Raw genomic sequence first — 15,107 nt, forward strand, 5'->3', positions numbered from 1 at the left:
TATTGAAAAATTAAGTATTTCGCAGTCAAGGCTTATATATTATTTTGTAGCGTCTGGTGAGAAAGCTATATGACGTTTTTCTCTCTGCCTCTCCGACTTATATATCGAACGTCGGTACGCGTGGAATCAAATGTCGCTTTTTATTCACGTCACCCAGGCTGTCTCGCATTCCCCTTATTCATTCGTTCTCTCCTACTTTTACCCCTCTCTCTCTTTCTCTTTTTATCTCTCTCTCTCTCTCTTGCTGCCTCTTTTTCTCTTTATCTTATTTGCTGGTGCTTACGTCTTTAATCCTCATCTTCTCTTTGTTTTCCATCCTTTGCTTTTTTTCACGGTCAATCAAGCTATTGGTCTATTCATCAGAGCCGTTAGTCCGTTTTACTTATTCGTATCGAAATAGGCTTAGTTAACTTCGAAGGTAATGTCAACTAATATCGACGATTTCGCTTATTTTGCCCAAACATAATAAAGGATAAAGAACATGAAATAAAAATTCTGCTTTTGCAATAATTGTGATAATTGCTTGGTTTGTGCTAGTCTAGCGTTTAGCCTAGATTCCACTTGGTTTTAATCAAACGAAATAACAAGAAGATAAAATTTACGCGTTGATGAGTATTTTTACGATCACGTCATATTGTCGTCGCCCTCTTTAAGTCCAAATGCTCGTGTATATGTGCATACTCCTATACAAATATACTATTTACTTAACACTTCACCCGTACACGTAACGCTTCGCATGATTATTAGTATTTTAGCGCAATTTCGATCTAACTTGACCTGATTCGATGTATAAAATTCGATGATGTAACGAAAGAATGTATAATTATCGTTAAAGATTTCATGCAAATACGACTCGCAAATTTTACTCGTATTGCATACGTGTAACGGGTCGATTCTGAAGAGTTCTGTTCGATTTTTTAGTCAAATTTCATTCCACTAGAAACAAACCGTTTATCAAACAAGTAATCACCTCCATGGTTATCTTCTGCCATGCTGCTTTTTGATCCGACGTTTTGGCAGCAGAAAATTATCAGTATTGTTGTCCGTCTTACAAATACTACATAACTACTGTTAATAATCAAACCGAACTTTTTGATTGACTCAATATACACACGCGATTTCTGTCGATGCATGTGACAACTTTTTAGAAATATTATTTATCACAAAATATCGATATATTTGCGAGCCACGTCGTATGAAAATATTGTGTCTACCACGAGGAAAGATTAATTATCTCAAAATTATAAATGTTGTTTTTAACTTTTCTCTCTCTCTTTCTCCTTCATTTCATATCAACAGCGTGGTTCCTGCTCTATCTTCTCACATTTCCTCTTAGAACTTCTCCTTAACGGTGTGTGTTGATGTTCGCGAGCCACGTTGTCGCAACGCATGATGTAATGACGAGAGTTTTTAGGCTATGGGCCGAAGTGTTCCATGTAAACGCAAGCGGCACTGGGACCGTCAAGTGGCAGCAGGTGTCGGAGGATCTGGTACCGGTGAACATCACCTGCATACAGGACTCACCGGAATGCGTCTTCCATATTACCGCGTACAACAGCCAGGTCGATAAGATCCTAGACGTGCGGTTGGTCCAGCCAGGTGAGCCATAATTGCAACATATCCCGCAACATTCTCAAATTAAAGCCGATCGCTTGTTTTCGCAAATATTAAAATACGAAATCTCGTATACTGCATATTTTTCTAAAAAAAAGACAATGCACAACAGAGCTTTATCAAAGCAAAAGAATTTTTTTTTTTTCATAATAAATATTTCTTTATAATTTTAGATTTTATCAAAGAAAGGAAACCATATATATATGTAAATATACTTTTTACAAAGTTCTATTGCTTCCTTTATGAAATACACGGTATGCAGAATTTTGTATTTTAACGATCGCGAGGGAGAGCGATCGGCTTTAATTTTAGAATAAAAATACACTCTTGGAGCTGCGTTTACTCTCATGCGGGTCAATTTTCACACTAGAATTCGCGATACTCAAATTTCGCGCAGATAAATTTCCCGCGGAGGAGACGCGACTAAGATGAACAATCTCGCAAGATAATTAACGTCGCGTGATTACGTTTAAGGTACGCGTATCGGCCAGGCGTCAGAGTGCTTTGTCTACTGGAAGGATACTGTGACAAACGACACGTGGGGACTGAACTTCACGTCCCCCATAGACGCCAAGCAATTCAGAGAATGCTGCGTAAGTTTAGTGAGAAATTACACTCGCAACACGCATATTGTTATGTTATTACATCATTATCTCTCTATATATCCACATTGTGCCAACTTATTTCGCTATCATCCTCGCCTAAATCTCCGCCAATGTCTCATTCCGAGATGTGCGCGAACACCGCGCGTGAGGAAGTTGACGGTGTTAAGGACGACACACAAGATCCGATACAGTCCGTGATCCGAATTAGGTCATTTGCAGTCATTAGTTAATTTTCCATACAGTCACCATCGTTCAAGATTACAAGGAAAGCGTCCTCTTCTTACTCGTTGAAGCTCGAGCCACCGAACAAGCAGAAGATCAAAACGCGCCGAAAGCCTCTGTCGACGCCAGCCTCGCCGAGCCGATCCAGAGAACCACAATGCACCTGCATGACGCCAGAACAATTCGCCAGACTACGTAGCCAAGATTCCAGATATCGGAACTCATGCGGTAATAATGACAACATGAATAAAAAAATAAGGAAATCAAATTAAAACGGCGAGCGCGCGCGCTCGCGACTCGGCAGACTCTGTCGGGATTGCGAGAGGCGTGTTCATCGTAAATAAATAATTCCATTTTCGCTCCTTGACCCGCTCGTTAAGTTTGGCTAATGCTATTCTAGGTCCGGTTTATACTATTTCAGGGCCGTCTACGCTTCCACGGACTATGGCGCGATCTACAGAAATAGAAATGACTCCGGGACGGGACAAGATCACGGCGGCTACATCGAGCGCGTCTCTCTATGACAACGTGAACAATCCTACCGCTACACCAGGGAAAACACCAAAGGCCATCGATTCGGCCAAACAGAAGGAGAAGCAGAACGAGACGTGTCAGACAACCCCGAAGACTGCCAACGTCGGAATCGGTACCGTCACGGTGGGTTCGCAGGTGAGCGGCTCGATCACGTAGTACAGTCTGTCCTTATTTAATGTGACGATGTGAAAAATCATTAAGCGAGCAATTGTATGAAAGATTAATGCGTTCCAGAAGCTACCACATCAATTACCCAACAAACATGATAATGTGTTAATAACATTTCTAGTATCATCAGCACGTCTTTAATACGTTATTTAACGTTATTAATACGTTATCATGTTTGCTGAAAAGCGAGCGATCGGTTTTGTACTCAATTATTCTTAGTATTAATTTATTAAACAAAATTTTGTATTGAGCAGCGAGTTAATAACCGAGCAGATATTAAATAAGGGAAGACTAACGCATTTCTCCGTCGAATCGTGACGGCAAGTTACTCATCTCGGCGTTCTCTCGACAGATTGACAGCCCCGATGAGAAGGGCTCCACGATATCGCCGAAGAAATCTCAGAAACAGAGCCAAGACACATCCACTCAGCAGAACGGCACCGAGATGTTGAAGTCGGAGGGTACACAGGCGGGCGGCACTTTGCAGAGCAAATCGTTGCGCAAGGAGCAGCTGCATCACACCAAGTCGGCCGACTACACCGAGCTGGAGATGCAGAATGGTAACATCTTCAACATCGTCAACAATAATCACGGCGGGCACAAGTCGAAAAGTAAGAGCACCGACGACATGCGTATCGAGAACGCGCATAACGGCGGCATCAGCCTCGACTCGAACACTCTGAAACGGATGCTGAAGCCGATGCCGAGCATCGACAGCCCGGTCACGTCGCCGGAGATGACGAGGAAACGCCACAGCCACCACAGCTACCATTACCACCCCAGCAATAACAATCAGAAGTACGTCATGCAGGAGGTTGACAACGAGAACTATGCGCACCCCTATCGAGCGCCCTACAACAATAAGTTCCAAGGCTCCAGGAGCGCCCACGACATGAGTCGGCAATACGCTGGTACGGTCTCTTTACGCCTGTTTCTGTTAAGCACTATTATAGACTCTCCTCGGATCTTTTCACGCGAAATTCTTTTTTTCTTTACCTCTTCAGTGGTGATTTAAGACCGCGCGATTTCCTCAAGGCAGGAGTTTCTTTTTATTTTTGATAAATAAAATTACACGCAGGAGTTTTTTTTTTTATTTTTGATAAGTAAAACTACACGGAAAAAATATATCAGTTTGGGCAACGGAATGGAGACCAGACGAAAAACTTGCCGACGAGCATAATATATCTCTCTACTGTGACCAGAAACATTCCTCTGAACATTCAGCTGCATTAAAACTCGATCGAGACAACTGACAATGGACACTTACTGACATAATAAAGCAATTTTGATTCGCACTTATTCTACTACCTTTCTTTGTGTAAAATATTAAATTCTTTTCGGCATTTTTTCTAACTTTGATGCTGTCAAACTAAGCCATACAGAAAAATGAATTTTAATACGTTTTTTTTCAAAAACTGAAAGGGACTTTGAACTGAAAAACTGAAGGGAATAGAATATGTGCGTATCAAAATCGTTCTGGTCATGTCGGTAGTGTTCATTTTGTGAGAGTAATTAACTGAGTAGAAATTTCCCACAGAAATCTTTTTGTTCCTGTGGTTATTTTTCATCTGGTCCCCAATAACAAAAAATTCAATTTTTACGCTAACGAAGCTGTTTCTCCTGTGTAGATTTTTCTTTCCTTTATTATGCTATTTTCTTTGAAGAATTTTGAAAAACATAATACACAATAGTTTGCTATAAGTTGAAAAAAATATAATAATTTAAGTAAATCAAGAGGAATTTAATATTTTACCATGAAACTTTTCCGTATTGCATGCCACTTGAGAGGTTAATTGTATCGATATTACTTTCCAAGTATCTTTTCCGTTGTATGTTTACTGTTGATAAGTACTTCGATGATAATATTCAAGATTTGAAAATGATTGATTTGTATGTTGATACGTTATGCACAATTATTCGAGACGCTTTTCTTTATTCATATGGCGTTGTCATCGCTGAGATAATTGATTTCCAAGCGATACACATATAGGACTAAAGCTACGTCGAAATTCCGAAGACGAAGCTAGCCAAAATTCCAACACCTCAGCAATGAAAACACCGTAGAAAGAGAGAACCAACGGGGGATCGATCGCATAATTCTCCGTTAAGGATGAAGAAGCGAGATTTTTCACGGGATCTTCCCGCGAGATTACGGTGCAACGTTCTTTTCCTCTTTCAGAAAACAATGAGATCTAATCGAACGTGACTTGTATAAGACGGCAAAAAGCGAAGAGCGACGATGTTCACGCCGACGATTACCGCGCGATCGATCCCCGCGCCTGGTCACCCTCGTACTCTCGCCCCGGCGTGGCGTGAATCCGGCGAACGCGTAACACTCGCGACTGATCAGCAAACCCTGATCTGATCTCCTCGCGTTGGCCCATCCGGCCGGCGGCACGACGGCACCTCTAACCTTTAGCTACACCCTCGGCATAACTTAACATGCGCACGACGAGCCACGACGAGCCTACGAGCGTTATCCGGCCAGCTCCACCCTGATGAAAGTCACGGGGTCACCCACTACTACCACCACTACCATCGTCACCACTACTACTACCACCACCATTATCACCACCACCACCACGCAGCACCCCTAACATTTTGTTGCTCCTAGCCTTCTTACGTAACATGCGCACTAAGGGACAACGTGGTTATTTCGCTAGTCCGACGAGTGCGTCATGGCTCATTCTCCGATGGACCACATCTCGGGTTACGCGTTCGTCGTGATCCCCTCCTACTAATCATACGTTCTCCATTGACCAGCGGCGCACCGCACCACCAACCACGTCCAACGTACATCCTGCACTCTCGGCACCTCTCTGCTCGCAGGCGGCAGAGGCAGGACGTACTTAGATTCGGAACGTAATCGGTGCACAGGTGACATGTCGCCGCCCTCGGACAATGTCATCTTCGACAACCAGTGCTACGCCACCACGCCGAGCTCGTCCAACGGCAACTCCGACATGGAGCAGTCGAACCATTGCAACTCACGCCGCTGCAACGGCGGCCAGACATATCAGCAGAGCATGCAGTCGGTGTCGACTCCAGGCAGCCCGACCAGCCGGTTGCTCCTCGAGTACGAGATGCATCTCAGGAACACCTTGGCCAAGGGTATGGACGCGGAGAGCTACAGCCTACGCACGTTCGAGGCCCTGTTGACGCAAAGCATGGAGAATCTCGGTGAGATACTACCCTCGATCCCTTCGACGTCAGAGAGATTTCTCGAACGCTATTTTCTTTGCGACTGACGCAGAGTCTGTTCTTTTATAAATAAGTCTTTGATTAAGAAAAACCAGATTTCCCTCTGTCGTCTTCTCTCTATCTCTCTCTCCTTCTCTTTCTTTCGTTGATTGAAAATTCGCCTTTTTCTATACAATTTGTTGCAACACGAGAAAAATTAATATTTTAAATAAACGCCAATCGTCAGTTATTGCAGAATTGAGGATCTTATTAGTCGCGAAAAGTTAATAGTTGAATGAGTGACATTTTCAGTGAAAAATCCGATAAAAATTACTCAAACGAACTATTACTCCCGCACTATGGCGTGCAGCAAATTAAACTTCGCGAGAATCAAATTTTCGCCGCTTTTGAGGTCGCGGGAAATACGACTGATCCCGCACTTGCCCTACCCATAATATCTTGTCCCGCCGACTCTTGTATTTTTCGAGCCCGAGCGAATTGATTAAACTCTAATATTTCCAATTTATCAAGCCGATAAAACCAACCATTAATGCATTCTAAGGAGCTGTCAATTGACAATGACGCGACTTACTGTACCTTCGCTCTGAGGCAAGCTATAACCTGTTTCTCTTTCCAGAATACGCGGAGAACATACCGTTGAACGTCCAGCGCACACCTCACGTATCACGAAGACGTAAGTAGAATTCTATGTCGTTAAAGGCTAAGAACAGCCCGTACGAATCCGTACCGTTCGTTGGTGCCTACTAACGCGAATTGTCACGATCGCAGGTTCCAACTCCAACAAGTCGTCGACCCTGCCGCTGTCGTATCGCTACTGCAACGAGAGGCAGAACAGCAAAGACCGGGACGGCTATTACAGCGACCGCAACGAGATGGTGCGAGAGAAGAGAGAGCGAGACTCCGATCGAGATCGCGGCTATCTCAGCGATTACAACTCTAGGTAAAGATCGTTGCAGAAATCTCCCTTAGACCGGCGCCCCGACCGCCAGAGATTTTCTGCGTCCCTTGCATCTCGTCCTTCTGTGTCTTGAATGGAACGTGTCGTTGGGTGGCGCGGAGAGAAGCGAATCGGATTGGCGATTCGCGACGTTCACCTCGACCTTGACCCTACACTTGGTCGCGGATGTTTCAGAATATTTCGCACATTTCTGACAATCGTGCTTAATATATAAAAAATATCATAATTAAGACCTGTATTAATAATCACTACTTGAAACTTTGAATTCAAGTGACACCCAGATTTGAATTAAAAGTTAGACACGTGAATTTTTCAGCTAAGTCGCGACTACAAATGCAATATTACAATGATTTAAGAAAAAAAAACTCAAATTTGAATCCAGATCTGAGTGTCTCACGTGGAACAAGCAATGACTATTAATATAGATCTAAATCAATCAAAGATCATCTCACGTAGCTCAAACAATTGGCAAAATCAGCGTAGAGTAAATAAAAGAATTAAAGTATATAAATAATAGAGTCAAATAAAAATATTGTGCTTGCACTTGCACAAGATTCGACATTTCACTTTTGAATATCTGATAATTTTTAAAAAAATCGAATGTAATCTTCTGAGATAAATGTGGAATCTGTATGAACGTGCCCCTTTACCAGCGCGATGGTATGAGGGCTCGGGAAAAATACCATCATAGGGTTATTTAAGACATATCTGACGTCATTCTGACGTCTACTGGACATCCCACGGGGATTTCTCGGAGACTCGAGCGACTTGCGCGAATTACGAACCGCGGTGTTTGAACGAAAAAGCGCGACAGATCTCAACAATAGTCCGATATCTTGAAGAGCTCGTGCCTCGAGAAAGACACGCGAATGTCGGTGTCACGAGACTTTGACATTTAAAGGGCTGACGGTCTACAACGTCGTGCAGGTACGGCGGTCAGCAAGACCGTTAAGGCGACCTGAATTAGCACCGGATATGCCGGCTATCGATAGCCTCCGGGTGGTCGCACGACCGGCGCAAAAAAAAGAACAACACGTGCGCGTCGAGGGGTGTATCGATAGGTGGACGTGATCGACGCGACGCGTCTCGTCTCGCGGCGTCTATCGAGGTCTATCGAAGGCACCTCCCGGCTCTCGATAGAGCGCTCTCAGGCATCGGCGCACATGCATCATCATCCCCGGCTGGCCGCGCGCGCTGTGCATTACGGGTCAGCGACGGCGGTTGACGGCGAGTCGCCGCTAGTAAATATAGAAAGCTCGCGGGTGGGCTCCGGACGGGTGAGAATACGACGGCGGAGAAACGGAGAGAAGGGTGCTCCGGCCGCGTCGCGATAAGAAAGAAAGGCGCGAGGAGACTCGCGCACGCTGCGCCATCGCCGACGGCTGTTCAGCTCGATGCATCGGTGGGGTGCATCCAGGTGCGGCCGATGAGAGCGCGCGGGGAGGTGAAACGTCCTTCATCGAGTCGGCCCTTCACGTGCGACACACGCCGCGTTTTGCGGCTGTACGTGGCCGGAGCTGTGCCGGAGGAACACGAAGAAGCGTCGATATCTTTCGCCATCGAGATAGACGTGAAGTGCGAGCAGCCGCTAATGGATCACTGACGCCCCGGTGATGTCGCGATAAGGTCACGTCAAGTGCAGCCATCATTGGCTACTTCGGCGGCCCGATAAGGTCGCGGGTGGATGGAAGTGCAAAGTGCGAGGCGAAAGTAAACAGAGAGTGAATTATCGGAGGCTGGGGGCGGAAATGTCGCGCGAAAACCGATCTGCTTGAATATTCTTCGACGAGGGGTACCTTTGTCTTCGAGAGACATTGTCGTTTAAAAGGAGAAAGAATAGAGAGAAGGCTTTCGAATTTCGATCATGAATGCGATTTGAACGAGAGCGGACGCGGGATCAGGTGTTTTACAATTACTGACAGAGAGATCATTTCCAAGTGCAAACCCGCAGGAGGAGAAGATAGTCATCCGAGGACTCGGAGAAGTATTATTTCCAAGCCCCGAGAGACAGGCAAGAATAATCACCTAGTCGGAGAGGAGAGTCGCGCGAATCGGCCGGCGAATAATTACTCCGCCATTGACAGCCACGGTCGTGCGCGAACGACGTTTTCGCAACGGAAGCAACGAGACGAATAATTACGTCGTCGCTCGACGGGAAATAATTATTTCGCCGTTGCGAATGCAAACAGCGATCGTCATTGCCGCCCTCGTCGTCGCCAGGGCCGACTCCAATTATTCAGCTGATCGCGTCGTCGTCATTGATCGGGACTAACGCGACGCACGTCACCGACTCTGGACGCATTGATTCGTGACCAACGGCCAAGGATGGCCGATCTACAGCGCAAGTATCGGTCGCTCGAGCGGCGACGGGATCGCCCACCGGTGATGCCGAAGATGCCAAGGCTGCCGGAAAAGGTGTTCTATCGGATCCTGGACGGTTCTGAGGACCGGTCGCGGAACAAGAAGCACGTCAAATTCCAGCTACTCGGCGAGGAAGACGAGGAGACGCGAAGGAAGAGCATGCAGTATTTCGAGAGATCGCCCATACCTGCACGGTATCGTCCGTTGCGAAGGACACGGGTCCCTCAACCTTTCATCCTAGAATATTGTTTATGCGCAAGAGGCCGAGGGAGAATTGCTGCGAACTTTATTCCATATGAGTCAGAGGAAGAAAATATACTCAACACGAGTGTCAATTAAATCTGCGGTACACGGTGCTTGTTTTCGTGCTGGATGGAAATACTTTGTTTTGATTGGTGTATTTCAGAAATGCACCAATCAAAACAGTATTTTCATTCAGCAAGCAATCCAGTACGAAAACAAACACCGTGTGTCGCTGGTTTTACTCATATATATTCGTTGCAGGGTGTAGGTGAACTCGTCAAACTGAGCGCAGAATTCCTCTACCATTTAGCAAACAACCACGTACAATTTTGAGTTAAGAATTAAAAAAGAAGAAATTAAGAATTAATCATAAGATCGGTGAATGGTCACGCGGTGGAGCTGTGATGGCGACGTCTGCCGTCGTGCTCGTACATTAAATCAAAGTGAACAAAAAGTCCTCCGTCATTTTGCAAATGATCACGCAGATTTTTAATTATTAGTCGAAGAAGATTAATGCATGATTGTGTACCATAATGCACAAGTCTTCTTTGATTAATATTATAATCAAAATTTTACGTGGTTGTTCGCGAAATGATAGTGGAATTTTATGTTCAGCTTGACGAGTTTTACCTGCACACAACGGGTATGTCAATAATTTTTAGACACTCTGTATATGTATAACATACTTCTTCCTGCCCTTTTCTACATTGAGAGAAGAAATATCTAAAAAGCAAGAAATATTTATACGCTGAGTACTAACGATACATTTTTCTATACTATTACATATATTTTTGCATTGAAGAAAAATCTCTCTCGAATGAGAAAATATATATTTTCACGACTGTTACTTTTCGTGAAAGCAATAATTTATTCTATTTAAACAAAACAATTCAGATTTGTGGGAATATATTATTAGTACTCATCGCGAATAAATCGTTATTTTTCAGACGTTTTTTCTCAGTACATAAATTATCCTGGAGCTAATTGTCATAAATTCTGCATACAATTCCAATTTTCTTTCTTTCCCTAGATCTACCGTGTGACGAATATACGTTTCTTCTCCTAAAATAGTAATCTAAATAGTGACTTTCGGCTCTCTACTTGCTCTCTACTAATTCCGTAAGGCCAAGCATGCTTCTTCTAAAGAGTAGTTTAATCTCACCCCTTAGAAGACGGAATTTACTCAGCCCGTTCGCGAACAATATTGACTACGTCCGTGCCGAATCGATGGAAACAATTGATTGCGACACGAACGTAACGATGCAATGTACAATATTTAATAATGTTATGCAATGCGTTGCGTATACATAATTAATTCGTCGACGATGCTTGCAGATGCGCCAGCTGCATCGGGGAGTCCGCGCGCGCACAATGGTTTCGACATTCCGACGGATGGCAGTCCGGCAGCTCGACCCTTGGCTCCGGTGCCTCGAGCTCGATAAATCCGGGATACTCGGGACACAAGAGAGACTCGCCCTGGGACTCTCTTCCGTCCTTGCGCCACGAGGGCAGCCTCAACGACAGCGGCTACAAGTCCAACCGGACTGACTCTCTCGAGCAAAGGTGAGGAAGGCGGGACCGAAAGAAAAATTACACGAATATCCGCATTTTAAAGAAATAAAAATCAATGTCCGACGTTTCGATCAAAATTTTAGAATTTGTAAACCTCTCGAAATGACATTGATTAATTGGTTTCAATGATCTCTCAATGATCTAAGAACGCAAAATGTCGCGGTTTGACTGAGAAAGTTTTTCAACACATACACAATGAAATTTAGAGATTCACTCAGCCACTTGAAAACTTAAAAATTGTCTCAGCCCAATCGCAACACTTCGCTCTCAGATCATTGAAATATCAATAAATGTCTGCAATTTCGTGTAAATGTACTACCCGGAATTTTTAAACGCAAAGTGCAACAACACCAAACAATTTCTTCGCTAAAGCCTTGAAAATTAAAGCAGAAAAAAGGCGCATAACTCTCCCGCAGCACAATGCGCACTTATAGGATACGCCGGGCATTCTTTTTGGTTCTCGTGGATGACGTTCAGTCGCCACCACCTACCTTTTGTCGTCCTATATCGTTCGCATTGTCTTCCATACTTCCATTGTGCCGCATCCTCTCCCCCTTGCCACTTTTATCGCACATCGCGACTGTTCTCTATACCGTTCCGAAAAGGTGGTTTTATTAACCCTCTCCCCCTCCTTGCGCGCTAACGCAAAGCTCTCTCTTTCTCTTCATTATTAACGCACGGCTTTCCACGATGTGCGAAAATAATTCAACTGCTAATATTCTTATAATGAACGCGATTATACGACAGCTTCGTTTAAGTCGGCTCGGCCGCAATCGAAGAGAGAACCGTAAAGGGGAGACGGAGACAGAAAGAAAGAGAGAGACTAACCGGTAATTAAAGGACGTCCGTTTTCACATACGTCACACACGAGCTACGCCGCAGTATTCAATTGTACGTGTTGCATATTGCAGAGGCACTTTCGACAGACAGGACAGCGTCAGATCCGACTACATGTCCGACCGGGACGGCAGATACGGAATCGTTCAACAAGCCTCATTGGAGAGCACCGACTCGAGGCTCTGCTACTTGACGTCTTCCGAGGTGAGTTATCCAAGCACTTGTTGACCTTATCAACCTGATACACCCGAGTGCCTCTCAACGATGCCTTTATAGCGCAGTTGCATTCGCTATGCGCGAACGTACGGCACGAGAGAGGGAGAGAGAGAGAGAGAGCTCGGATGTTTCGAGACGAATTTGTATGTCTCGAGCGTGCATTACACTCGGCGCCGATCCTGATTCTGTGCAGCGGGAATAATAACTATATGAAACTATATCGCGGATTATTAACGGGAACCATTCTCCCCGCTCTCTTCTTCTCCCTTGATTCATTCTCCGATACGGCTGAAACGTGCACGCTGCAAAATGAACGCTTAATCGCGATTAAGAATTGCGGACATCGGCGTGTTAAATATTAAATCTAATTACGAGCAATCTCTCTTTCTCCCTCTCTTTTTTTCTCTCTGATCTTTCTCATTCTCTGTGTGTCTACCCCTCCATCCTCTCCTCTCTCCGATATTAATTAAACGCGAGAACGGTAAGTGCACGTACACCGCGGTATGCGACTGCGAGTATTGATCTGATTGAAGTGCGGACTTCGCAAGACACGATATGACGCGACGCGACATGACGCGCGTAACTAAGACGACTCCGGTCGCGACGAGAATAATTAAATACAACGTAACGTTAGAGTGAAACGAAGCGAGATTAAATGGAGCAGATAACGGCGCGGAAAATAAAAATACGCTTTTCCACACTTCGTCGTCGTCTCCTGCCGCTGTTGTGTCTTGCCGATCATTTAGCGGGACGTCCGAATGGACATTTTCATTTCGAGGCGTGCTTTGTCATAATCGCGGAGTAATTGTATAAGCGATAACAATGCCGGGCTTCTTTTATTTTGCATGTTTATAATGAAAAGAGGCGCGGCATTTATATGAGTTTTGTTGCTGTCTAGTTTCCCTTTCCTCTCCTCTTCCCTCTCCCCCTCTTCCACCCTCGGCCCTGTATGTGTTGCATGCGCGCACCGTGCGAAATTTTTTTTCACAAAACGTAAAGGCGCACCCCTGCTGCACTACTGTTGTATTGCTGCAGCACGGTTACATTACTTTTAAAGCCCTTTGAGGGGTTCTCTTTCGCTCGCACTCACCGTCCATTTGTGATTTAAAACGGCGAGGCAACCGAACCGGAAAGCGCGAATCGATGAGCGATAGCGGCAACTGGTCCCGCCGGGAGCTTTGAAGCTACCTCAAACCGCGAAGAATGAGAGCGCACTTTTGCATAAAACAATTTGCGGCCTTCTCCTTCGCTCTGATCCGCGTCCCGTCGTTGCGACTACGTCGGGACGAGGGAAACCTCGGCAAAGCACCCTCGCCGACGCGACCACTGAGCAACAATATCAACGCAATCCCTTTACTCCGCAATCTACAATTCTTACATGCACTGAGAGAAAAAAAATGGTTGGTCTAACCAAAATTGTAGTTATTCTTTGCTCCAACCATGTTCTTTTGCTTATTCCAACACAGTATCGTAGTAGTAACATGCATATAAGGCTACTATTAGTAACATTATAATAGAATTTGATGAAAAATGATTTTCTTGACCATAATTTATAGTAATTCCCAAGTAGAAAAATTTCCAGAAAATACTGGTCATTAGCCAGAAACTGGCCAGTTTTCACTGGCTAGGATTTATTGGACGGGAATTATTCAGAAACTAGACAGAAAAATACTGACCAGTATTTCTTCACTTCTTCGCTCTTTCTACTTAGGTTGCTTCTCTATGTGATTATACTTGCGAATACTAAACATTTTTTTCTCAGCATGTCGATCCGATCTTTAAACTTCAACTTTCAATCATTTATAAAAGAGGAAAAAAGAATTACTCGCAATAAAAGTCGCTCGTACTAATCGGACATCGGTTATTTTTTGTTTTTTTTTTCTACCTTGCGGGGGCGGAATTTTTGCATGTAATTTCTTGGCCGCGTGATTTTCTCATGGCGACGTGACGATATCGATGACTGTAATCTTTCTCGCGTGTCTGCACGCACAACGCCGCGGAAACGGTCTTCGCCCCTAACGATTACGAGAAATTGCGCAACTCTCTCTCTTTCTCTCTTTCCCCCGCAATAATCGTAACGGCGCGGCTGCACAAATTGCATCGACGCCACCGGCCACGCCTACGGTGTAACGACACGGTTGCAAAAGAGGCCAGCGCAAAACGAGGAAAAGGAAGATGTCGATAATCGCGAGGCGACGTGTCCCGTTCGCGGACATTCGCGAACGAGGAGAAGTCCCGACGATGCGCGCAAAGGTCGTCGTGAAACCCTTTCTCTTCCTCCCCTTGCCCGCGCGACCGTGCGACGTGTGTCGGGTCAGCGGGCAAAATTGAAACGAGAGCTCGAATTTTCGGCGTGCTTCGCGACTCTTCGCGTATCTTATCCCGCCGTTAACACGAGAGGATCTACGGAAATAACACCCTGAGAGCCGTGTGCAGATACACACATATACAATTCTCAATCTCTCCGTGTAAAATATGTCTGGAAAGTCCGGAAATATAAATCCTGAGAGCAGTCCTTCTCTCTCTCTCTCTCTCTCTCTCTCTCTCTCTCTCTCTCTCTCTCTCTCTCTCTCTCT

The 15,107-nt window shown here is 44.9% G+C and overlaps 1 protein-coding gene across 16 annotated transcripts in view; it reads left to right on the top strand.

Annotated features, from left to right (window-relative positions):
• The window catches only part of LOC116845882, a 48,005-nt gene that overhangs the window by 6,653 nt on the left and 26,245 nt on the right, over positions 1–15,107 (top strand). For 11 of the 16 annotated variants that reach the window (XM_032819073.1, XM_032819074.1, XM_032819075.1 and 8 more), the window contains 10 exons: positions 1,415–1,599; positions 2,089–2,207; positions 2,462–2,669; positions 2,842–3,110; positions 3,496–4,054; positions 5,973–6,323; positions 6,961–7,017; positions 7,113–7,284; positions 11,242–11,469; positions 12,390–12,519. In XM_032819073.1, coding sequence (XP_032674964.1) covers positions 1,415–1,599; positions 2,089–2,207; positions 2,462–2,669; positions 2,842–3,110; positions 3,496–4,054; positions 5,973–6,323; positions 6,961–7,017; positions 7,113–7,284; positions 11,242–11,469; positions 12,390–12,519 — 2,278 coding nt within the window. The remainder of the gene's footprint in view (positions 1–1,414; positions 1,600–2,088; positions 2,208–2,461; positions 2,670–2,841; positions 3,111–3,495; positions 4,055–5,972; positions 6,324–6,960; positions 7,018–7,112; positions 7,285–11,241; positions 11,470–12,389; positions 12,520–15,107) is intronic. The other 5 variants (XM_032819079.1, XM_032819081.1, XM_032819085.1 and 2 more) reach the window with 3 other exon arrangements.

The sequence above is a fragment of the Odontomachus brunneus genome, unplaced genomic scaffold (assembly GCF_010583005.1).
Source record: "Odontomachus brunneus isolate Ranch 3 - 2012 unplaced genomic scaffold, Obru_v1 Obru_scaffold_058, whole genome shotgun sequence".
Lineage (NCBI taxonomy): Eukaryota > Metazoa > Arthropoda > Insecta > Hymenoptera > Formicidae > Odontomachus > Odontomachus brunneus.